Raw genomic sequence first — 26,007 nt, 5'->3', positions numbered from 1 at the left:
AAAGTACCACATAAAAGGCTGGTTAACAATATCGAGGCTCATGGAATAGGCAGGTCGGTGTCCAATTGGATAAAAAATTGTTGTAAGGACAAAAAGTTGTGAATCACGGTAAAGGGAATTGAGGGGAGTTATAACAGAAGTGTATAAGATTATGACAGGCTTAGAAAAGTTAGACAAGGAAAAACTGTTGCCATTAACTGATGGTACAAGGACTAGGGGTTTGGGCAAGAGTTGCAGGGGGAATATGAGGAAGAACTTTTTAATGCAGTGAGTGGTAATGACCTGGAACTGGCTGCCTACGAGGTTGGTGGAAGCAGAGACAATCAATGATTTCAAAAGGAAATTGGATGTATACTTGAAGGAAATAAACTTACAGGAATACGAGGATTGACCAGAGGAGTAGGACTGACGGGTTTGTTCTGCAGAGAGCTGGGATGGACACGATGGACTGAATGGCCTCTTCTGTGCTGTAAATGTCTCTGACTCTATGGGCTGCATTTTATATGGCCACCGCTGAGTGTGGCGGCAGCTTTAAAAGATGGCGGACCCAATATGCAGCATTCACTCTGCGGAGGAACCGCGATATGAACAGGGCTGGGGTGGTCGCCCTCACCTCCGATGACATGGAGGGGGCAGGAGAACTGTCCCTGGCAACAGCGTCCGGCGCCAATGCGCAGGCACTGGCACCATTTTTAAAGGGCTTAGAACCCTAAATGACAGTGTGAATTTTTAAAGTCAAAATGTATTGAAAATAATTACTCTTTTCATCCCCTCTCCTACTCTGCCCCCCAAGGCCTTACATTTAATTCCTTGCCCATTCAGCACCCCCCCCAAATACTTACCTTGACTACGTGACCTTCCCCCACAACCAAGTTCATAAACTGTAACCCTCAAACCTTTCCCACCATCTCCCCCTCCCAACCAATCCAAGGATTTCTACACTGCTCTCCCCTCCCGCACTGAGAAAATGACCTCCTCCCCCCTCCCCACAGTTGCAGTGCCTCATTTCCCTGGACGGGGAACTGAAGGGGCGTCAATTCCAGCCACTAGATTGAAGATCACGGCAGCTCATCAGGAGGTGACGGAACAATCATTAAATCAGGTAAGTAAATTTATTTCCATATTAAAATTGAGGTCCTGTCACAGAGCAGCGAGGAGGCCGCCACGAGGCCTCATCACTGCTGTCAGGATCGGGCCGGTGTCAAAGTCCATTGTGGGCCTCGTCTGGGGCAATCTTCATGCCCCCCCCACAACAGATCCAGTCATCGAGGGCTCGATAAAATCCTGCCCAATGACTATCTTCTGAAAGCAGCAACTGATGCTAAATTAATTGTTCATATTAAATGTAAGATTGATATATTTTTGTTATTCAAATGTAATTAGGGAAATGGGGCAAAGATGCACATATGAAGTTAGGTCACAGATAAGCCATGATCTCATTAAATGACAGAACAGGCTCAAAACATTAAGTGACCTTTCCTGTTTCTTTGTTCCTATCTTCCTAACATTAATCCCTCAACTCACATCACAAAAAGCAGATGAAGTATTCATTCACCACATTGGTGTTTGCTAGATTGTCATATTTCAGAGTTTTTAAACATTAAATTACAATTTCTCTTTCCAGCTGCTGGGAGATGAGTTGTGGTTTAGGAGTAGGTTGTGCTTTTATTGCATTATTAATTTATGTTGTGTGTTATAAGCAGTTGGGTAGACTGCATCAGTGTGGCACAGAGGATTGATTGCATAGACAGTGGGATAGATTGTCTTGCTGTAACACTGACAGAGTGTGAGTTGTAAACAGTGAGGTAGACCTTCTCGGTGTAACACCGATGGTTCAGTTACTCAGTTCAGAACTTGCCCAATTTTTATCTCTGCTCAAGGCCAAGTTTTATATCCTATTTACTTTGAAAGTTGCCTGTAATTTATTACAATGCACACACTTTAGCCTCCTCCCTGCCAACAGTCTCCAACCTCCCAAATTAGCCCAGCACAACACAGTGAAATGCATAATTTCCTGTCATTATCTGTCAGAACGACAGATTTACAGTTCAGAATATTTTACCATAATGTAAATCACAGCCCTTATCAATGATCATAAAGTTCCATTGTATAGTCTTCTCAAACGTCATATGCTGCACTGCTATCACTGAATTCTATCAGATTCAGTTTATTTGCGTTTTATTTAAACATGCTGGAAGGAAAAAGCAGGAGAGACAATATTGATTAAAAGGTACAATTTTAAAGGGTGTGTAACACAGAGAGACAGAATAAAACAGAGAGACCTGGGGGGGTTCACATACATAAATCTTAGAACGTGCTTGACAAATTGAGAAGTCTGTTAAAAAGCCTATGGGATCCTTGGCTTTATAAATGAGGCACAGAGTACAAAAACAAGGAAGTTATGGTAAAATGTTCTAAATTGTTTTTTGGGCTGCAGCTGGAGTTTTGTGTCCAATTGTGAGCATCACATTTTAGGAGGGATGTGAAGACCTCAATGAGATTGCAGAGAAATACCAGGGTAGGTAGCAGGGATGAAGGACTATATGTGGAGAGACTGCAGAAGCTGGGATTGTTGTTCGTGGAGAAGGTTAAGAGGCGATTTAATAAAAGTCTTCAAAATCGTGTGGAGGAAATGTTTGTACTGACAGTAGTGTCAGGAACCAGAGGACACAGATTGAATGCAATTGGCAAAAGAACCAGAGGGGAAATGGGAATAAAAACATTTAGTCAGTAAGTTATGATCTGGAATGCACTTCCTGATAGGGTGTTGGAAGCAGAAACAATAGAAAATTTCCGAAGGGAATTGGATAAATATTGTAAGGGAATCAATGCTGAGCTGCTCGGAGCTCTGGGATTTGGGCTCTGATACATTCCTGCTCCTCTGAGCTCTGAACTTAGCACTGCTCATCGGGATATAACCTTATTTATGAGATGGAACTGAATTCTAATGCTGACAAATCTTTTTGTTCACTGTTTAATGAATCTGTGAATCACAGTGAAAGGATATTTCACAACCGTTTTCAGCTGCTCTCGGAATTTGCTCTGAGTCATTGTGTAGATACAGGTGTTTGTGCAGGTACTGAGGAGCTGGAGCAGGTATCCGATAGTACCTGCGGTGGGTGAAGGGGTATAGGAATCAGACATGAATGCAATTCGCTGATACAGGAAACACGTAAGATAGGTCGTCCATAAAACAATAAAACTGCCTGAGATAGTGAAGAGTAAAATGATGGATTTTCTGCGTTTGTCCATCTCAGAGTCACTGGGACTCTCCCTATCACTGTCCGCCTGGAGTCTCCGGCGGGCTCTACTAGCTATTAAAATGTGTCTGACGGTCAGAGTGTTGAGAAGCAGAATCAAAACGAATGGGAGCAAAGGGGATAGAAGGCGGTGAAGAATCTCGTATGCTGCCCAGAAGATTGAAGTGTAATACTCTGGTTTTGTGATGCAAAACCATTCCAAGTTATTGAAGATGTACTGAGCTTTAAATTTGAAGAACCAGGGAATACTTTCCAAACAGCTCAGCACAGGCACAGCTCCAATAATCACCCTTGCAGTTTTCTCAGTGCAATATTTAGTTTTCAGCTTCTGGCAACAAATGGCCACAAATCGATCAAAGGTAAAAGCAACTGTAAACCAGACAGAACTCATTGTCGTAGCAGGAATGAGCACCATAACCAAACTACATACAGGAGTAATATCCAGGAAAGAAACTGGGAAATAAACAATCAGCCACCTCAGAATCACATCAGTCATGACAACCATGAGATCGGCCGCTGCCATGGCTACCAGGTAATGAGTGACACATTTGGAGAGACCGCAGTTTCCCCGAGACAGGATCACAATTGCCAGCAAGTTAACTGCAAAAAAAACAAGGTAGGAATTACTGGTCAAGTTCAAAGCATCAGTTAAACAGGATATTCCATTGAATTTACTGCATCCTGTATTTGAAAATGACATCTGATTGTACCAGTGTTTTCAGCAGGAAACGGGTTGTAAAATAAAACAAATTGTGAATCAACTGAGAGAAATAAAAGCAGCATTAATCTTAAAAACAGGCATGAATTCTGGCCATATGACCTGGGGAACAGTGAGGGAAGAGGTTCTAGTGTTAATAGTGTGGGGGGACAAGGTAGGAGGATGAAAACTTTGCAACACATGGTCTACCTGATCAGATAGTCTCCAATAATGGACCACAATTTAGAAACGACTACTTCAAGCACTTTGTGAAAATCGGTGGATTGATGCATCCAACAAGTTCCCATAGGTCTCCACAATCTAATAGAGAAGCTGAACAAAGAGTCAGAACTATTAAAGCACTGTTAAAGAAAAATCAACACTTCTAAACTACAGACATACTCCATTGTCATGTGGATTAGCACCATCCGAACTGTTAATGGGAAGAAAACATCGAAACCAACTTCCAATCCTACTCAAAAAATTACTTCCAGGGCTACAAATCCAGATTATCTGAGAGTTCAAGACAGAGTCAAATCTTACAGAAAGAAATAACCCATAATTATAACAGGAAATACCATACCAGGAACCTATCGAAATTGTCAGAATGGCAGAAGGTAGGGGTATGAGACCAAAGCAGAGAAGGAGTAATTGTTCAGAGAGAGGTGAATCAACAGCGATCTTACTTCATCGAACTTTAGAAGGTACTTTACGGAGAAACTGAAGGAATCGTATTCCTATTCATCAAAGACATCAGTCAGTCAAACATTTGGACAAATTAAAAGCTGAACCTGAAATTCAGAAAGCACCGGATATTACAAACCTCAATGAAGGCTGTCCAAGTCAAGAAACAAGAGTTCAGAGAAAGGCCACCTATCTACTGTATCTGATAACAACAAGATCATGGAGAGTTATGAAGCCTCCTGACAACTTGAATCTGTGAAGTCAGAGATTTGGGAGGAGTTGGGGTAAAATACTGTTTTGCATGCATTAGTATCTAATTCACCACGATCCTTGATACTTCCAACGTTCCGGACGACTACGTCTACAGGAAGTGTACCCAGTTGCAGCTCCTCACAGACCACACGGATCGTTTGGAGTGGCAACTGGATGGACTTAGGAGCATGCAAGTGGCAGAAAGTGTCATGGACAGGAGTTTTAGAGAAGTGGTTACACCCAAGGTGCAGGTAGATAGATGGGTGACAGCTGGAAGGGGCAGGCAGTCAGTGCAGGAATCCCCTGTGGCTATCCCCCTCTCTAACAAGTATAACGTTTTGGATACTGTTGGGGGGGGGGATGGCCTATCAGGGGAAAACAACAGCAGCAGCCAGAGCAGTCGCACCACGGCTGGCACTGTTGTTCAGCAGGGAGGGAGAAAGCGCAGAAGAGCAATAGTTATAGGGGACTCTATAGTCAGGGGCACAGATAGGCGCTTCTGTGGGCGTGAAAGAGACTCCAGGATGGTATGTTGCCTCCCTGGTGCCAGGGTCAAGGATGTCTCTGAACGGACAGGGGGAATTCTGAAGGGGGAGGGTGAACAGCCAGAGGTTGTGGTACACATCGGTACCAACGACATAGGCAGGAAGAGTGATGAGGGGAGTTTAGGGAGTTAGGTAGAAAGTTAAAAGACAGGACCTCCAGGATTGTAATCTCGGGATTACTCCCTGTGCCACGTGCCAGTCAGGCTAGAAATAGGAAGATAGTGCAGCTAAACACGTGGCTGAGCAGCTCGTGCAGAAGGGAGGGTTTCAGATATCTGGACCATTGGGCTCTCTTCAGGGACAGATGGGACCTGTACAAGAAGGACTGCTTGCATCTAAACTGGAGGGGCACTAATATCCTGGCTGCAAGGTTTGCTAGCGTCACTCGGGAGGGTTTAAACTAGTGTGGCAGGGGGGTGGGAACCAGAGCAGTAGGAAAGCTAGTGAAGTAAATGAGGGGGAACTAGTAAATAAGGCCAGTAAGACTGAGAGGAAGAGCAGGCATGGAGCACAGCGGGACTGGTGGTCTGAAGTGCATTTGTTTCAATGTGAGAAGTATAACAGGTAAGGCAGATGAATTTAGAGCTTGGATTAGTACTTGGAACTATGATGTTGTTGCTATTACAGAGGCTTGGTTGAGGTAAGGACAGGATTGGCAGCTAAATGTTCCGGGATTTAGAAGCTTCAGGTGGGATAGAGGGGGATATAAAAGGGGTGTGGGTGTTACATTACTTGTTAAGGAGAATATCGCAGTTGTACTGCGGGAGGACACCTCGGAGGGGTCGTACAGCGAGGCAATATGGGTGGAGCTCAGGAATAGGAAGGGTGCAGTCACGATGTTGGGGGTTTACTACAGGCCTCCCAACAGCCAGCGGGAGGGAGAGGAGCAGATATGTAGACAGATTTTGGAAAGATGTAAAAGTAACAGGGTTGTAGTGGTGGGTGATTTTAACTTCCCCTATATTGACTGGGACTCACTTAGTGCTAGGGGCTTGGATGGGGCAGAATTTGTGAGGAGCATCCAGGAGGGCTTCTTGAAACAATATGTAGATAGTCCAAAAAGGGGTGGGGCCGTACATGGACCTGGTATTGGGGAATGAGCCTGGCCAGGTGATCGAAGTTTCAGTAGGGGAGCATTTCGGGAAGAGTGACCATAATTCCGTACGTTTTAAGGTACTAGTGGATAAGGATAAGAGTAGTCCTCGGGTGAAGGTGCTAAATTGGGGGAAGGCTAATTATAACAATATTAGGCAGGAACTGAAGAATTTAGATTGGGGGCGACTGCTGGAGGGTAAATCAACATCTGACACGTGGGAGTCTTTCAAACGTCAGTTGATTAGAATCCAGGACCAGCATGTTCCTGTGAGGAAGAAGGATACGTTTGGCAAGTTTCGGGAACCTTAGATAAAGCGGGATATTGTGAGCCTAGTCAAAAAGAAAAAGGAAGCATTCGTAAGGGCTGGATGGCTAGCAACAGACAAATCCCTTGAGGAATATAAAGACAGTAGGAAGGAAATTAAGCAAGGAGTCAGGAGGGCAAAAAGGGGTCGTGAAAAGTCATTGGTTAACAGGATTAAGGAAAATCCCAAGGCTTCTTGTACGTATATAAAGAGCAAGAGGGTAACGAGGGAAAGGGTTGGCCCACTCAAGGACAGAGAAGGGAATCTACGTGTGGAGCCAGAGGAAATGGACGAGGTAGTAAATGAGTACTTTGCATCAGTATTCACCACAGAGAAGGACTTGGTGGATGATGAGCCTCGGGAAGGGAGTGTAGATAGTCTCAGTCATCTCATTATCAAAAAGGAGGAGGTGTTGGGTATCTTGCAAAGCATTAATGTAGATAAGTCCCCAGGGCCTGATGGGATCTACCCCAGAATACTGAGGGAGGCAAGGGAAGAAATTGCTGTGGCCTTGACAGAAATATTTGCATCCACATTGGCTTCAGGTTAGGTCCCGGAGCACTGGAGAATAGCCAATGTTGTTCCTTTGTTTAAGAAGGGTAGCAAGGATAATCCAGGAAATTATAGGCTGGTGAGCCTTACGTCAGTGGTAGGGAAATTATTAGAGAGGATTCTTCGGGACAGGATTTACTCCCATTTGGAAACAAAGGAACTTATTAGCGAGAGGCAGCATGGTTTTGTGAAGGGGAGGTCATGTCTCACTAATTTGATTGAGTTTTTTGAGGAAGTGACAAAGATGATTGATGGAGGAAGGGCAGTGGATGTTGTCTATATGGACTTTAGTAAAGCCTTTAGTCAAGACTTTAGTAAAGTCCCGCATGGCAGACTGGTACAAAAGGTGAAGTCACACGGGATCAGATGTGAGCTGGCAAGATGGATACAGAACTGGCTTGGTCATAGATGATAGAGGGTAGCAGTGGATGGGTGTTTTTCTGAATGGAGGGATGTGACTAGTGGTGTTCCGCAGGGATCAGTGCTGGGACCTTTGCTGTTTGTAGTACATATAAATGATTTGGAGGAAAATGTAGCTGGTCTGATTAGTAAGTTTGCGGATGACACAAAGGTTGGTGGAGTTGCGGATAATGATGAGGATTGTCAGATGATACAGCAGGATATAGATCGGTTGGAGACTTGGGCTGAGAAATGGCAGATGGAGTTTAATCCGGACAAATGTGAGATAATGCATTTTGGAAGGTCTAATGCAGGTGGGAGGCATACAGTAAATGGCAGAAGCCTTAGGAGTATTGACAGGCAGAGAGATCAGGGCGTACAGGTCCACAGGTCACTGAAAGTGGCAACGCAGGTGGATAAGGTTGTCAAGAAATCATACGGCATGCTTGCCTTCATCGGTCGGGGCATCGAGTATAAAAATTGGCAAGTGATGTTGCAGCTGTACAGAACCTTAGTTAGGCCACACTTAGAATATTGCTTGCAATTCTGGTCGCCACACTACCAGAAGGACGTGGAGGCTTTGGAAAGGGTACAGAGGAGGTTTACCAGGATGTTGCCTGGTCTGGAGGGCATTAGCTATGAGGAGAGGTTGGAAAAACTCGGATTGTTTTTCACTGAAACGACGGAGGTGGAGGGGCGACATGATGGAGGTTTACAAAGTTATGAGCGGCATGGACAGAGTGGATAGTCAGAAGCTTTTTCCCAGGGTGGAAGAGTCAGTTACTAGGGGACATAGGTTTAAGGTGCGAGGGGCAAAGTTTAGAGGGGATGTGCGAGGCAAGTCTTTTACACAGAGGGTGGTGAGTGCCTGGAACTTGCTGCCAGGGGAGGTGGTGGAGGCAGGTACGATAGCGACGTTTAAGAGACATCTTGACAAATACATGAATAGGAAGGGAATAGAAGAATATTGGCCCTGGAAGTGCAGAAGGTGTTAGTTTAGGTAGGCATCAAGATCGGCGCAGGCTTGGAGGGCTGAATGGCCTGTTCCTGTGCTGTACTGATCTTTGTTCTTTGTTAATGCATGAAGGCATTAAGAGAGCTTTTGGGCCAACCATTAGGAAGATCGCCCCCCTCAAGTCTAAATCAGGGAACATGATCCCTGACCAACACAAGCAAATGGACCACTGGGTGGACCAATACCTAGAACTGCACTCCAGGGAAAATGTTGTCACTGAAACCGCCCTCCATGCAGCCCAGTCTCTGCCAGCCATGGATGAGCTGGACGAACAGCCAACAAAATCGGAACTCAGTGATGCCATTGATTCTCCAGCCAGCGGAAAAGCCCCTGGGAAGCTCGGCATTAAGCCTGAAATAATCCAGAGTGCCAAGTCTGCTATACTTTCAGCACCCAACGAACTGCTTTGCCTGTGCTGTGATGAGAGAGCAGTACCACAGGACATGCGCGATGCCAATATCATTACCCTCTATCAGAACAAGGGTGACCACGGTAACTGCAACAACTCCTGTGGAATCTCCCTGCTCAGCATTGTGGGGAAAGTCTTTGCTCGAGTCGTTTTAAACAGGCTCAAGAAGCTGGATGAGTGTGTCTACCCTGAGGCACAGTGTGGCTTTCGAGCAGAGAGATCCACTAATGACATGCATTTCTCCCATCGCCAGCTACAGGAGAAATGCCGCAAACAACAGATGCCCCTCTGCGATGCTTTCATTTATCTCAGCAAAGCCTTTGAGCTCGTCAGCAGACGTGATCTCTTCAGACTACTAGCAAAGATCAGATGTCCACCAAAGCTACGAAGTATCATCACCTCATTCAATGACAATATGAAAGGCACAACTCAGCATAGCGGCGCCTCATCAGATCCCTTTCCTATCCTGAGTGGTGTGAAACAGGGCTGAGTTCTCGCACCTACACTGTTTGGGATCTTCTCCCTGCTGCTCTCACATGCATTCAAGTCTTCAGAAGAAGGAATTTTCCTCGACACAAGGGGCAGCACAGTGGTGCAGTGGTTAGCACCGCAGCCTCACAGCTCCAGGGACCCGGGTTCAATTCTGGGTACTGCCTGTGTGGAGTTTGCAAGTTCTCCCTGTGTCTGCGTGGGTTTCCTCCAGGTGCTCCGGTTTCCTCCCACCGCCAAAAACTTGCAGGTGATAGATAACTTGGCTGTTATAAATTGCCCCTAGTGTCGGTAGGTGGTAGGGCCTATGGGATTACTGTGGGGTTAGTATAGATGGGTGGTTGTTGGTCGGCACAGACTCGGTGGGCCGAAGGGCCTGTTTCAGTGCTGTATCTCTAAATAAATAAAAAATAAAAGGATCAGATGGCAGGTTGTTCAACCTTGCCCATCTAAGAGCGAAGACCAAAGCAATGTAGGTCCTGATCAGGGAACTCCTCTTTGCTGACGATGCTGCATTAACATCCCACACAGAAGAGTGTCTGCAGAGACTCATCGACAGGATCGCGGCTGCCTGCATTGAGTTTGGCCTAACCATCAGCCTCAAGAAAATGAACATCATGGGACAGGACGTCAGAAATGTTCCATGCATCAATATCGGTGACAACACTCAGAAGTGGTTCAAGAATTCACCTACCTAGGCTCAACTATCACCAGTAACCTGTCTCTAGATGCAGAAATCAACAAGCGCATGGGAAAGACGTCCACTGCTATGTCCAGACTGGCCAAGAGAGTGTGGGAAAATAGCGCATTGACACGGACCACAAATTTCCGAGTGTATTAAGCCTGTGTCCTCAGTACCTTGCTCTACGGCAGCGAGGCCTGGACAACGTATGTCAGCCAAGAGCGATGTCTCAATTCATTCCATCTTCGCTATCTCCAGAGAATCCTTGGCATCAGGTGGCAGGACTGTAACTCCAACGCAGAAGTCCTTGAGGCAGCCAACATTCCCAGCATATACACCCGACTGAGCCAGCGGTGCCTGAGATGGTTTGGCCATGTGAGCCGCATGGAAGATGGCAGGATCCCCAAGGACACATTGTATAGCGGACTCGTCACTGGTATCAGACTCACCAGCCGTCCATGTCGCAACTTTAAAGACGTCTGCAAACGCGACATGAAGTCCTGTGACATTGATCACAAGTCGTGGGAGTCAGTTGCCAGTGATCGCCCGAGCTGGCTGACAACCATAAATGTGGGGCTAAAGAGTGACAAGTCGAAGAGACTGAGCAGCTGGCAGGAAAAAAGACAGACACGCAAGGGGAGAGCCAACTGTGTAACAGCCCCGACAACCAATTTTACCTGCAGCAACTGTGGAAGAGTCTGTCACTTTAGGTTTGGACTTTATAACCACTCCAGGCGCTGCTTTACAAACCACTGACCACCTCCAGGCGCTTACCCATTGTTTCTCGAGACAAGGAGGCCAAAGAAGAAGATTTCAAATTAATGAATGGCGAACGGGAGCCGGTACATCATAGTAATGACAGGAATGGTAGATGAATGGAGCTTCGTGTGGTAGAATGAACTTACATTTTTATCATGACTTTCAGGGCCTTGGGATATCTTCCAGTGCTTCCCAACCAGATCTGGATCAAGGCCACAAAACAGATAAAGAAAAGGATCATTGGATTTACCTTCAATTCCAACATCCAGAATAACCCCATAATGTACCCACACTCCACACAAGACAGTATTGAGTAGTTTCTCACATGCTCCGGGGAATCTGTTTTAATATCCAAACCAAAGTCCAGTCGAAATAGCTTGATCACAGAATCACAGCATAATACAGTGCAGAGTGGCCCTTTGGCCCATCGAGTCTGCACCGATGTATTAAAGAGACCTGACCTGTCTACCTAATCCCATTTGCCAGCACTTGGCCCATAGCCTTGAATGTTGTGACGTGCCAAGTGCGCATCCAGGTACTTTTTAAAGGATGTGAGGAAACCCGCCTCTACCACCCTCCCAGGCAGGGCATTCCAGACCATCACCACGCTTTGGGTAAAAAAGATCTTCCTCAAATTTCCCTTAAACCTCCTGCCACTCACCTTAAACTTGAGTCCACTCGTAACTGACCCTTCAACTAAGGGGAACAGCTGCTCCCGATCCACCCTGTCCATGCCCCTCATAATTTTGTACACCTCAATCAGGTCAACCCACAGTCTTCTCTGTTCCAGCGGAAACAACCCAAGCCTATCCAAGCTCTCCTCATAGCTTAAATGTTCCATCCCAGGCAACATCCTGGTGAATCGCTTCTGCACCCCCTCCAGCTGTGGCCTTACCAAAGTCCTATACAACTCCAACATGACCTCCCTGCTTTTGTAATCTATGCCTCAATTGATAAAGGCAAGTGTCCCATATGCCTTTATCACCACCCTGTTAACCTGCCCTTCTGCCTTCAGAGATCTATGGACAAACACGCCAAGGTCACTTTGTTCCTCAGAACTTCCCAGTGTCAGGCCATTCATTGAGGACTTCCGTGTCACATTACTCCTTCCAAAGTGCATGAACTCACAATTTTCAGGCTTAAATTCCATCTGCCACTTTTCTGCCCATTTGACCATCCCATCTATATCTTCCTGTAAACCAAGACACTCAACCTCACTGTTAACCACTCGGCCAATCTTTGTGTCATCCGCAAACTTACTGATCCTACCCCCCACATAGTCATATATGTTGCTTATATAAATGAAAACAATAGGGGACCCAGCACAGATCCCTGTGGTACGCCATTGGACACTAGCTTCCAGTCACTAAAACAGACGTCTGTCATCACTCTCTGTCTCCTGCAGCTGAGCCAATTTTGAATCCACCTTATCTAGTTACCCGATATCCCATTTGCTTTCTTGATAAGCAAATCGAAGTGGAATTTATTATGTATGTTCTCAGCTTTTCTTAGTGCAACAGAGCCCAGGGACCTTGTCAAAGGCTTTGCTGAAATCTATGTAAACTACATCAATTGCACTACCCTCATCTACACTCCTGGTCACATGCTCAAAAAATTCAATCACATTTGTTAGGCATGATCTCCCTCTGGCAAAGCCATGCTGACTATTCCTAATCAAATTTTGCCTCTCCAAGGGGAGATAGATTCTCACCTTCAGAATTTTCCCCGATAGTTTCCCTACCACTGACGTGAGACTCACTGGTCTGTAGTTCCCTGGCTTATCTCTACAACCTTTCTTAAATAGTGGGTCCACATTAGCTGTTCTCCAGTCCTCTGGCACCTCCCCCGTGGCCAGAAAGGAATTAGAAATTTGGGTCAGTGCCTCTGAAATCTCCACCCTCGCCTCCCACAGCATTCTGGGACACAAATCGGACAGACCTGGAGATTTGTCCACTTTTAAGCCTGCCAAAACCTCCAATACCTTGTCACTCCCTGTAACAATTTGCTCAAGAACCTCACAGTCTCCCTCTCTGAGTTCCATATCTACATCCTCATTCTATTGGGTGAAGATAAATGTGAAGTATTTGTTCAACACCCTAGCAATGTCCTCTGGCTCCACCCACAGATTTCCCCCTTGGTCCCTAATGGGTCCTACTCTTTCCCTGGTTATCCTCTTCCCATTGATATACTTACAGAATATCTTGGGATTTTCCCTACTTTTGCCAGCCAGAGCTTTCTCATCACCCCTCTTTGCTCTCCGAATTGCTTTCTTAAGCTCCATCCTACATTTTCTCAGCTCCACTAATGTTTCAGTTGATTTGCTCTCCTTGTATTTGCTAAAAGCCTCTCTTTTCCTTGTCATCGTACCCTGAATGTTTCTGGTCATCCATGGTTCTCTGGCTTGTTGCTCCTACCAATTACCCGAGAGGGAACATGTTGGGCCTGTACCCTCCCCATTTCCTTTTTGAATGCTCTTCTGTAGATTTCCCAACAACTAACTCTTTCCATTCTACCTTGGCCAGATCCTGCCTTATTTTACTAAAATTCGCTCTCCCACAATCCAAAACCTTTTTTTGCAACTTGTCTATTTCTTTCTCCATAACAAGCTTAAATTGTACCATGTTGTGATCGTTATCAGCAACATATCAATCACCTGTCTGGCTTCATTCCCCAGAATTAGGTCCAGCACTGCACCCTTCCTTGTTGGATCCTCTACATATTGAGCTAAAAAAGTTCTCCTGTATACATTTTCAGAACTCCACTCCATCTAAGCCCTTAACATGATGACTATCCAATTAATGTTGGGAAAGTTGAAATCACCTAATATAATTATCCTATTTTTATTTTTACACACCTCTGCGAATTACACACATATTTACTCCTCAATTTCCCGCTGACTACCTCGGGGTCTATAATAAACACCTAGCAATGTGGCTGTCTCTTTTTTATTCCTAAACTCTACCCATAAAGCTTCATTTGATGCCCCTCCAAGATATCATCTCTCCTTACTGCAGTAACTGACTCCTTAACTAATATTGCAATGCCCCCTCCTCCTTTACCCCCTCCTCTGTCTCGCCTGAAGATTCTAGATCCCGGGATATTGAGCTGCCAATCCTGCCCATCCCTCAACCATGTCTCCATGATGGCTACTATATCACAATTCCACGTGTCAATCCTTGCCCTTAACTCATCCGTTTTACCTGTAATACTAATGGCATTAAAGTAGAGGCCATCCATCCTGGTCTTACTCCCTTGAAACTTACTTCCACTGTATTCCCTCTGACTTGTTTGGTTTCCTATGTTTAGCTGTGTCCCTATTCTGCGAGGAGTCTGCATCTCCTCCCCCTGCCAAATTAATTTAAACTACTCCCAACAGCACCAGCAAACACTCCAGCAAGGATGTTAGTCCCCCTCTGGTTCACATGTAGACCGTCCCGCTTGTACAGGTCCCACCTTCCCCAGAAACGGTCCCAGTCGTCCAGGAATCTAAATGTTTTGTTTCAAGAATTTCCTGAAATCTGTTGAAAATTTGTCAATATCCAGTTTGGAACTTTATCCACTTGACCCTTTGTCATGGCTTGGTCTGAAATAATGCCCAGTATGCATATCGTTATTGCCTTTTTACATCAGTCAATACATCTTTCAACCACTCCTTTCAAGGCTGAAAAGCCCATGTTTTATCAATTGTCCTTCACAACTTGTTCTCAGTGCCCAGAGATCTTCTGGTTGTTCTCTAAACTGCTTCCTTTTATACTCGGGACCAGAACTGGACTGAGTGCTCAGTTTGAGCTTTGCTCCTTCATTTTATTTCCAATGTTATAAATACATGATTCAATTTCAATTTATTTTGGTGAATATTGCTGCACAGTGATTCAGCAACTGGCCCGCAGGTCTTCTAGAACTCTAGGATTATACTTGACAATTACACCAGCATTTCTAAAATAAACATGCTTTTATAACATCATCTAATAATACAATACAGAAGGAGGCCACCTGATCTGTTGTGTTAGTGCTAGTTCTTTGACAAAGCTATCCAATTAGTCCCACTCCCCTGCTCTTTCCACATAAAACTCCAATTTCTTCCCCTTCATGTGTTTATCCAATTCTGTTTTATTATTGAATCTGCTTCCACTGCTCTTTCAGGCAGTGCATCCCAGATCACAAGAACGTGCTGATAAAAAGTCCCCTCATGTCATCTCTGGTTCTTTTGTCAATTATCTTAAATCTGTGTCCTCTAGTTACCTTGTCCCACTGGTAACAGTTTTGCCTTATTTAATCTATTGAACCCCTTCATGATTTTGAATGCCTCGATCAAATCTCCAGTTAAACTTCTCTGTTCCAGACTGAACAAACCCCCAGCTTCTCCAGTCTGTTCAAGTAACTGATGCAATTCATCCCTGGGACCATTCTAGTAAATCTCATCTGTGCTCTCTTTAAAGCCTTGGCTTTATTCCGAAAATATGGTGTGTGGAATTGGCCAGAATACTGTAGCTCAGACCTAAACAGTGTTTAAGAAACGGTTCGCAAAATGTTGTTGTTTATTTGTTCTGAACCTGTCTTCGTAAAGCCAAGAAACACCATATGCCTTTTTGACTGTTTTCTCAACTTGCAGTGCCATCTTCAAAAAGATGTACATCCATCCTCATTCTTTCTACCAAACTTAATCACATTACATTTCACTGCATTAAATTTCACCTGTCTTGTCTCTGCCCATTTCACCAATCTATGTCGTCCTGAAGTCTGTCATTTCCAAGTTTTATGTCACCTATAAACTTTAAAATGATGCGCTGTATCCCCAACACCAGGTCATGATGGACTTCAGTAAAGCCTTTGACAAGGTCCCGCATGGCAGACTGGTACAAAAGGTGAAGTCACACGGGATCAGAGGGGAGCTCTCAAAATGGATTCAGAACTGGCTCGGTCATAGAAGACAGAGGGTAGCAGTGGAAGGGTGCTTTTCTGAATGGAGGGCTGTGACTAGCGGTGTTCCACAGGGATCAGTGCTGGGACCTTTGCTGTTTGTATTATATATAAATGATTTGGAGAAAAATGTAGCTGGTCTGATTAGTAAGTTTGCGGCCAACACAAATGTTGGTGGAGTTGCGGATAGTGATGAGGATTGTCAGAGGATACAGCAGGATATAGATCGGTTGGAGACTTGGGCGGAGAAATGGCAGATGGAGCTTAATCCGGACAAATGTGAGGTCATGCATTTTGGAAGATCTAATACAGGTGGGAGGTGTACAGTAAATGGCAGAACCTTCGGAGTATTGACAGGCAGAAAAATCTGGGCGTACAGATTTCACAGGTCACTGAAAGTGGCAACGCAGGTGGATAAGGTAGTCAAGAAGGCATACGGCATGCTTGCCTTCATCGGTCATGGCATAGAGTATAAACATTGGCAAGTCATGCTGCAGCTGTACAGAACCTTAGTTAGGCCACACTTAGAATATTGCAAGAATTTCTGGTCGCCACACTACCAGAAGGACGTGAAGGCTTGGAGAGGGTACAGAGGAGGTTTACCAGGATGTTGCCTGGTCTGGAGGGTATTAGCTATGAGGAGAGGTTGGATAAACTCGGATTGTTTTCACTGGAATGACGGAGGTGGTGGGGCGACATGATGGAGGTTTACAAATTTATGAGTGGCATGGACAGAGTGGATAGTCAGAAGCTTTTTCCCAGGGTGGAAGAGTCAGTTACTAGGGGACATAGATTTAAGGTGCGAGGCGCAATGTTTAGAGGGGATGTGCGAGGCAAGTTCTTTACACAGAGGGTGGTGAGTACCTGGAACTTGTTGCCCGGGAGGTAGTGGAAGCAGGTACGATAGCGACGTTTAAGAGGCATCTTGACAAATACATGAATAGGATGGGAATAGAAGGATATGATCCCGGTAAGTATAGAAGGTTTTACTTTCGACAGGCATCAAGATCGGCGCAGATTTGGAGGGCCGAATGACCTGTTCCTGTGCTGTACTGTTCTTTGTTCTTAGATCTATATGAATGACAAAGAACAATCAAAAAGAGCAGTAGTCCAAATTTTGAAACCTAGCAGATGCCATTGTATGCCACCCTTCAGTCTGAGAAACAATCATTCACCACAACTCTCTTTTCTGCCCCTTAGCCAATTTCATATTGACACAACTACTTTCCCTTTAATCCCATAGACTTTCATTCTGCTATCAGGTCTTTAACAATTGAGTGACTTTATCAACCACCTTTCCAAAATACATGGACATAACATCAACTGTGCTACCCTCATCAACCCCCTCCATTACTTCATCAAAGAACTCAATCAGGTTTGTTTTCTGCCTATTTGCATTGCATCACACCTATTACTTTGATGGATCATTGTTGAATCCACAACATATCTTGTCCATAAATCTCCAGTAAGGCTCAGGTGCCCCTTCCCCCTTGACAATCCTCTCAATGACCTTCTAAGTATTTGCTAAAAGAGCAGATCGAGGAAGGTGAGGTAACACATGAAATCAAACATCCCACAGTGGGATTCCACAACCATTATTATTGATATAAAAATCACTAAGTAAATACCACATGTGCAGTACATACTCACCAAAAACATGTGACTGTGTTATGAAGATATTAGACACAGTGCCACATTATCAAACCTCCAGAAATAAAGCCAATAGTGAAGACATTGGCAAGAATTGCTTTACAGTAGCACTGGTTTTTCAGCACAATTCACCTGAAATCGGCCAAACAATTGCAAAAGATCATGGAATTATAAGCACAAATTGTGTTAAGCACAAATAGGATTTCTCCAATCTTTTGTTTTAGTTTTAAAAATATTGCACTAGATATTGACCCTGTCCACAGAACTGGCCCACTTTCCTGATCTAATTAATTACCATGGAGCGATTCCACTAATTGCACCTATTTGCGAGCCTTCAAGGAGGTGCCTAAAATTAAGCTTTGTTTTTGTTTATGCGCAAGGACTCTGAGAAGCATGTTTTAAAAGCATTAAACATCATTTTTTTTTTTACGAAGAAATTGACTATTGTACACCAGTGTAATTATGGAATGGTTCTGTATTTTTTTTACATTATTTTCAATTTTTAAAATAAGTTTACACAAAGGTGAAAGACTGGACACATTGATTTTAAACACTGATTTTTTTTTGTGATAAACACATTTTCAGCTGTTTAATAAAACTGCATGAGATTATCATTCTTAAATAAGTCAAGGGATATTATAAATGAAATCTTTATATCGATAGATGCTAAAATGCTGACTAATTGTGCTGATCCATGGCAGATTTGCAGATTTGACATTCAGAGACATACAAATGAGTTTGAATGAAAGTTGAGAGGGAAAAAAAGCACTTCTCAAAACTGGCATAATTTTGAGCACAATTTGTAACCAGATTGCCGATTGTGCTCAAAGCAGAAACACTTGGTCAATGACAGCAATGAACAGATATTAATTACTTACTGGGCACTCCGATGGCCCCAAGCACAAGACAGTAAATGAAGTCAACATCAGCGAGTGTTGGGAGCACATTGAATGGATATTTCATGTTCAGCTTAAAGCAATGACTTCAACTGAGACTGTGATAATCTAAACGAGCCTTTATACAGACAGAATAAATCCTCCAGGGACACAATTAGTTAGGGTGATCATTGCCATTGCTTACAGTCATTTGAACAAACAGATCTGATTGAGGCAAACAGCATTAAAATGAAGACTAGTTCAGAAAGAGGAAGGATCAGAAACTGCTGAATGGCGGAGGTGTGTGAGATAAACCGAAATGATTAGAACATTAGAACATTAGAACATTACAGCGCAGTACAGGCCCTTTGGCCCTCGAAGTTGCGCCGACCTGTGAAACCACCTGACCTACACTATTCCATTTTCATCCATATGTCTATCCAATGACCACTTAAATGCCCTTAAAGTTGGCGAGTCTACTACTGTTGCAGGCAGGGCGTTCCACGCCCCTACTACTCTCTGAGTAAAGAAACTACCTCGAACATCTGTCCTATATCTATCACCCCTCAACTTAAAGCTATGTCCCCTTGTGTTTGCCATCACCATCCGAGGAAAAAGACTCTCACTATCCAGCCTATCTAACCCTCTGATTATCTTATATGTCTCTATTAAGTCACCTCTCCTCCTCCTTCTCTCCAACGAAAACAACCTCAAGTCCCTCAGCCTTTCCTCGTAAGACCTTCCCTCCATACCAGGCAACATCCTAGTAAATCTCCTCTGCACCCTTTCCAAAGCTTCCACATCCTTCCTATAATGCGGTGACCAGAACTGCACGCAATACTCCAGGAGCGGCCTCACCAGAGTTTTGTATAGCTGCAGCATGACCTCGTGGCTCCGAAACTCGATCCCCTTACTAATAAAAGCTAACACACCATATGCCTTCTTAACAGCCCTATTAACCTGGGTAGCAACTTTCAGGGATTTATGTACCTGGACACCAATATCTCTCTGCTCATCTACACAACCAAGAATCTTCCCATTAGCCCAGTACTCTGCATTCCTGTTACTCCTTCCAAAGTGAATCACCTCACACTTTTCCGCATTAAACTCCATTTGCCATCTCTCAGCCCAGCTCTGCAGCCTAACTATGTCCCTCTGTACCCTGCAACGTCCTTCGGCACTATCCACAACTCCACCGACCTTCGTGTCATCCGCTAATGTACTAACCCACCCTTCTACACCCTCATCCAGGTCATTTATAAAAATGACAAACAGCAGTGGCCCCAAAACAGATCCTTGCGGTACACCACTAGTAACTAAACTCCAGGATGAACATTTGCCATCAACCACCACCCTCTGTCTTCTTTCAGCTAGCCAATTTCTGATCCAAAGCTCTAAATCACCTTCAATCCCACACTTCCGTATTTTCTGCAATAGCCTACCGTGGGGAACCTTATCAAACGCCTTACTGAAATCCATATACACCTTTGGATTTACCCTCATCCACCTGTTTGATCACCTTCTCGAAAAACTCAATAAGGTTTGTGAGGCACGACCTACCCTTCACAAAACCGTGCTGACTATCGCTAATGAACTTATTCTTTTCAAGATGATTATAAATCCTATCTCTTATAACCTTTTCCAACATTTTACCCACAACCGAAGTAAGGCTCACAGGTCTATAATTACCAGTGCTGTCTCTACTCCCCTTCTTGAACAAGGGGACAACATTTGCTTTCCTCCAGTCATCCAGCACTATTCCTGTCAACAATGACGACATGAAGATCAAGGACAAAGGCTCTGCAATCTCCTCCCTGGCTTCCCAGAGAATCCTAGGATAAATCCCATCTGGCCCAGAGGACTTATCTATTTTCACACTTTCCAAAATTGCTAACACCTCCTCCTTGTGAACCTCAATCCCATCTAGCCTAGTGGTCTGAATCTCAGTATTCTCCTCGACAACATTTTCTTTCTCTACTGTAAATACTGATGAATAATATTCATTTAACGCTTCCCCTATCTCCTCTGATTCCACAGACAACTTCCCATTACTATCCTTGATTGGCCCTAATCTAACTCTAGTCATTTTTTTTATTCCTGATATACCTATAGAAAGCCTGAGGGTTTTCCTTGATCCTATCCGCCAATGACTTCTTGTGTCCTCTCCTTGCTCTTCTTAGCTCTCCCTTTAGATCCTTCCTGGCTAGCTTGTAACTCTCAAGCGCCCTAACTGAGCCTTCACATCTCATCCTAACATAAGCCTTCTTCTTCCTCTTGACAAGGGCTTAAACTTCTTTCGTAAACCACGGCTCCCTCGCTCGACAACTTCCTCCCTGCCTGACAGGTACATACTTATCAAGGACATGCAGTAGCTGCTCCTTGAATAAGCTCCACATTTCGATTGTGCCCATCCCCTGCAGTTTCCTTCCCCATCCTACGCATCCTAAATTTTGCCTAATCGCATCATAATTTCCTTTCCCCCAGCTATAATTCTTGCCCTGCGGTATATACCTGTCCCTGCCCATCGCTAAGGCAAACCTAACCGAATTGTGATCACTATCACCAAAGTGCTCACCTACATCTAAATCTGACACATGGCCAGGTTCATTACCCAGTACCAAATCCAATGTGGCATCGCCCCTGGTTGGCCTGTCTACATACTGTGTCAGAAAACCCTCCTGCACACACTGGACAAAAACTGACCCATCTAAAGTACTCGAACTATAGTATTTCCAGTCAATATTTGGAAAGTTAAAGTCCCCCATAACAACTACCCTGTTACTCTCGCTCCTGTCGAGAATCATCTTCGCTACCCTTTCCTCTACATCTCTGGAACTATTCGGAGGTCTCTAGAAAGTGTTAGAGAGTGTCTGTGGAAATACATGGAGCGTGGCCAATAAGGTTAGAGGGCTGCAGCAACAAATAACCACATGGAATTATGATTTAGTGGCAATAACGGGAAAAAAATACTCTCAATTGATATGATTGTCTTTTTATAAACCATGCACCCAAAGGAGTAACTCTGTTTCTCTCTCCACAGATGCTGCCAGACCTGCTGAATATTTCCAGAATTTCTTGTTTTTATTTCAGATTTCCAGCATCCGCAGTATTTTGCTTTTATTTTAGTGAATATTCAAAAATCAGTTCAATTCTGGTCATTTATCATCATTAGGCAAACTGAGGGAGAGGGAAATGGGCGCCAAAAAATAAACCTCATGCTGCTTCAACCTTCATCAACTATCACAACTGTTCCAATGTAACATTGTTTCATTTTTATTATTATCATTATTACTAAAATAAACAAGTTGAAAACCAACATGAACAGATAAAGAGTAATTGAGCAATGGGAAGCCTCCAAAGCAGAGACTGTTGGAGTACAGATTAGGTACATTCCATGAGGGGGAGAATGGTCACCCAACATTAGAATTCTTTGGATGACGAGATTAACTTGAAACAGAAAAATAGGTTTCTGATAAATTTCAGGGTCAAATACAGCACAGAGCCAAGAACAATACAAAAAGAACAGAAGAGAATTTATAAAGGAAATAAGAGGGACAATGAGATGTTATTGGAAGCGATTAGTGGGTATCATTAAAAATGAACACTGAAGTTTTTTATCAACAGGCAAAGAATAAAAGGTCTATTTTGGCACCAAAAAGGAAATCTTATGAGAGTAGAGAATGTGGCTGAGGTAATAAGAAAAAGGAACTAGAGTCGGCCATTCGGCCCCTTGACCTTGCTCCACCGTCCAGTAAGTTCATGGCTGATATTGGAACTCAATTCCACCTTCCCGCACTGTCCCCATATCCATTAATTTCCTTCATACCCAAAACTCTGGGGAAGAGAATTCTAAAGATTCACAACCCTTTGAATGAAGAAATTTCTCCTCATCTCAGTCCTAAATGACTAACTAACCCTTATTGTTTCTGATGAACAGGTACATGCCAGTGTTTATGCTTCTCTCACCATACTTCATCTGATCCCATCACCAAATCCTTCCATTCCTTTCTCCGCAGTATGTCTTTATCTAACTTATCTGTGGCTAAGTTTGTAGCAGGCCTGCCTCTGAGTTTGAAGGCTGTGGGCTCAGGTTGCACTCCAGGACCCGAGCTCAAAAATCGAGGCTGATACTCCAGTGCGGCACTGAGGGAGTGCTGCACCATCGACAGTGCTGTACTTTGGATGAGATGCTAAAGCAAGGCCCCATCTACTCTCTCAGATGGCTGGAAAATATCCTGTGGCATTATTCTGAAGAAGAGCAGGGGAGTTATCCATGGTGCCCTGGCCAATGCCAATCCCTCAATCAACATCAGAAGAACAGATTATCTGGTTTGTGGTAGCAAGTATCACATTCTAACCATTCCCTGGGTAAAGAAGTCTCTCCTGATCATAAGAATATTAGAAATAGGAGCAGGAGTAGGCCATCTGGCCCGTCGGGTCTGTTCCGCCAGTCAATTACTGATCTGATTGTGGTCTTAACTCCACTTTCCTGCCTACCCCGATAACCCTCGACTCCCTTGTAGATCCAAATCTGTCCAACTCAGCCTCAAATATAATTAATGACCCAGCGTCCACTGCTCTCTGGGGCAGAGAATTTCCAAGATTAAAGACCCTCAGAGAAAAGAAATTCCTCATCATCATCTTCAATGGGACACCCCTTACTCTGAAACTGTGCCTGCAAGTTCTAGATTCTCCCATGAGGGGAAACATCCTCTCACATCCCTCTGTACCTCAACATTCTGCAGTCTCTCCCATTTAAATAATATTCTGCTTTTCCATTCTTCCCGCTAAAGTGGACAACCTCACATTTTCCCACAATATCGGCTATCTGCCAAATTGTTGCCCACTGACTCAACCTATCTATATCCCTTTGCAAACTCTTTGTGCCCTCCTCACAACTTGCGTTCCCACATATTTTTATATCATCGGCAAATTTGGCGACAATACATTCAGTTTTTTCATCCAAGTCATTTATATTGTCATGCTGATGAGAAGTGCAGCGATAGAAATACAGAACCAAACTGAAGAGTTATAAAAATTTGTAACAGTTTTAAAGGGACTGGTACATGTGCTGTCAACAAAATGGAGGACAAGACACATGACCCTCAGCATCTCTTGCACTCATCCACATCCTTGTCTACTAAAACTGAAGAATAATTAAGCCCTGTCTGCATTGAAATGTGACAGACAATCACACTTGGATGTGAGCTGTACTCAAAAACAATGAGACAATACTTTTCTCAGACTTCCCATTTCCGAATATCCTCCATTACAATGGAGTGTGAACCACCCTGAGTTCAGAATGGGGCCAGTTTCAAGGACATTATACAGCCCAACTTGGACTGAAACCTGAAGTCAAATGGGCGAAGCCAACCCTTGTGAAGTTCACCTTATCAGGTCATCATTTTGAGGAACACAGGGAGAGAACACAGCAACATCACAGAAGGCAATTGAGCCAGGGGCTGTGGAAAGATCCAGCAAAAACAAGGAAGGAGCCCTGCTGCAAATTCTACACTTCAACATTGTGCAGCAGAGAACTGAAAGGGTCTGTCATCTTCAATCTGAAATCTTAACCATCAAAAATCTCCAGCATCTCAACAAGTCAATACTGCAAACAAACAAAGCCTGTATCTTCAAAAAAAAATATTGTCCTACTTGGGAGATTCAACAGGTTTACCGTAAACCATAAACACCTACCACACCTTGAATTCTTACCCTTAACCTTCCATCTTCTCTTGAGAGTGAATGTGTGCGTGAGTGGAGTTGCAAACATTTCGGGGAATGAATATTGTTCAATAATTAGTTCACCTTCTGTTTTAAACCTACAAGAAAACTTGTCACTGTCTGTTTATTTGGAAAGTAAAATGCTCAGGGCTTATCATTTTAAACAAAACATGATTGCTATCAGTTGGGAGGTGAACAGTGGGAACTACCCACTTACACCTGTCTCTAACAATGTAGATTGAAAATAGTTGTAGCCCCAGCACTGATCCCTGTAGTACTCCACTAGTTACTGTTTGCCAATCTGAAAAAGACCCATTTATCCCAACTCTCTGTTTCCAGTTAGTTAGCCAGTCATCTCGCCATATTACCCCCAACACTATGAGTTCTTATCTTGTGCAGCAACATTTTATGATTCACCTTATCAAATGTCTTTTGGAAATTCAAATGCATACAACTACTGACTCCCCTTTATTCACACTGCTTGTTGCATCCTGAAAGAACATTAATAAATTTGTCAAATGTGATTTCCTTTTTGGTTTTTCTGTCGTTTTTTTGGTGGGGGGAAGAATATGGTGTGCCTTTAAGGCTGGAAGAGTTCCCGTACTGCTACAAGGCAGCAAGCCCCAAAAACTGAGTCAAAGAATGCATTCTCATTGCCCCGGATGCAGCCATTCGGAGACTGTGATTCAAAGAGTGCATTCTCGTTGCCTGGGATACAGCCATTCAGGACCAGAGATTGAGAAATACATTGTTACAATTTAATTTTGAATTGGCTTACAGTGGAAACAGACAGTTCTAACTCAAAAAACAGACATTCAACTGTGTGTTAGCACCTGAAATGAGTGCTCTCAGACCATTTAAACTGAATGAAGAGAATTTAGTCTGTTTATTTATTATTCTCTCTCAAAATTCTAAAAAATCAAGGCAAAACTAAGATCTCTGCTAATTTAAACTGAAGGAAGGGAAGTTGGACTGTGAGAATCTTTTATCCCTCAAACATTCCAAAGCAAAATTGATTCATTAAAAAGTAATTGTAAGTTGTTATTCATTGAACGACATCACTGGAGAAGGAAAGCATCAATTACAACTTCTGAATTAGTCTACGGACTGTTTTACTGATGAAGAACCATTTTTTCCCCATCAGACGGCTGAGAGGACTTCAAGCAATCTTGAACTGTTCCACATCTAGCAGGAGCATAAATCTGCAAGTACTTTAATTTTTCGATTTTAAATGTTGTTTAATAGTGTTTAGGAATTTAGCCTTTCTAATTAAACAGTTACCTTGTTGATTTCAAGGCACCTGGTTTGGTTAGCCTCATTCGGGGGTTGATCGATGGTACAATCAATAATCAAGTGCACAGCCTATGTTTGTGTCATCAGCAAATTTCCCCAATCATGCCTCCCACATTTAAGCCCAAGTCATTAATATATACCATAAACAGCAAGGGACCCAACACTGAGCCCTGTGGAACGCCACGAGAAACAGCTTTCCATTCACAAAAAAACATCCGTCGACTACTAACCTTTGTCTCCTGGCCCTGAGCCAATTCTGGTTCCAACCTGCCACATTGCCCTGTATCCCATGGGCTTTCATTTTACTGACCAATCTGCCATTTGGGATCTTGTCAAATGCCTTACTAAAATCCATGTAGACCACATCCACTGCACTGCCATCATCAGTTTTTCTTCTGACTT

General features: G+C 43.8%; 1 protein-coding gene across 1 annotated transcript; it reads right to left on the bottom strand.

The window, feature by feature from the left end:
- Positions 1-2,967: 2,967 nt before the first annotated feature.
- LOC137378639 (probable G-protein coupled receptor 139) lies at positions 2,968-18,676 on the bottom strand. Its single transcript, XM_068048931.1, has 2 exons — positions 18,592-18,676; positions 2,968-3,860 (listed from the first exon to the last, which is right to left on the bottom strand). Exons 1-2 carry the CDS (start codon positions 18,674-18,676, stop codon positions 2,968-2,970), a joined length of 978 nt encoding a protein of 325 aa, XP_067905032.1.
- Between the last annotated feature and the right edge of the window lie 7,331 nt (positions 18,677-26,007).

Source organism: Heterodontus francisci, chromosome 17 (genome assembly GCF_036365525.1).
Source record: "Heterodontus francisci isolate sHetFra1 chromosome 17, sHetFra1.hap1, whole genome shotgun sequence".
In the NCBI taxonomy this organism is placed as follows: Eukaryota; Metazoa; Chordata; class Chondrichthyes; order Heterodontiformes; family Heterodontidae; genus Heterodontus; species Heterodontus francisci.
This window is presented reverse-complemented; position numbering and strand designations above follow the sequence as displayed.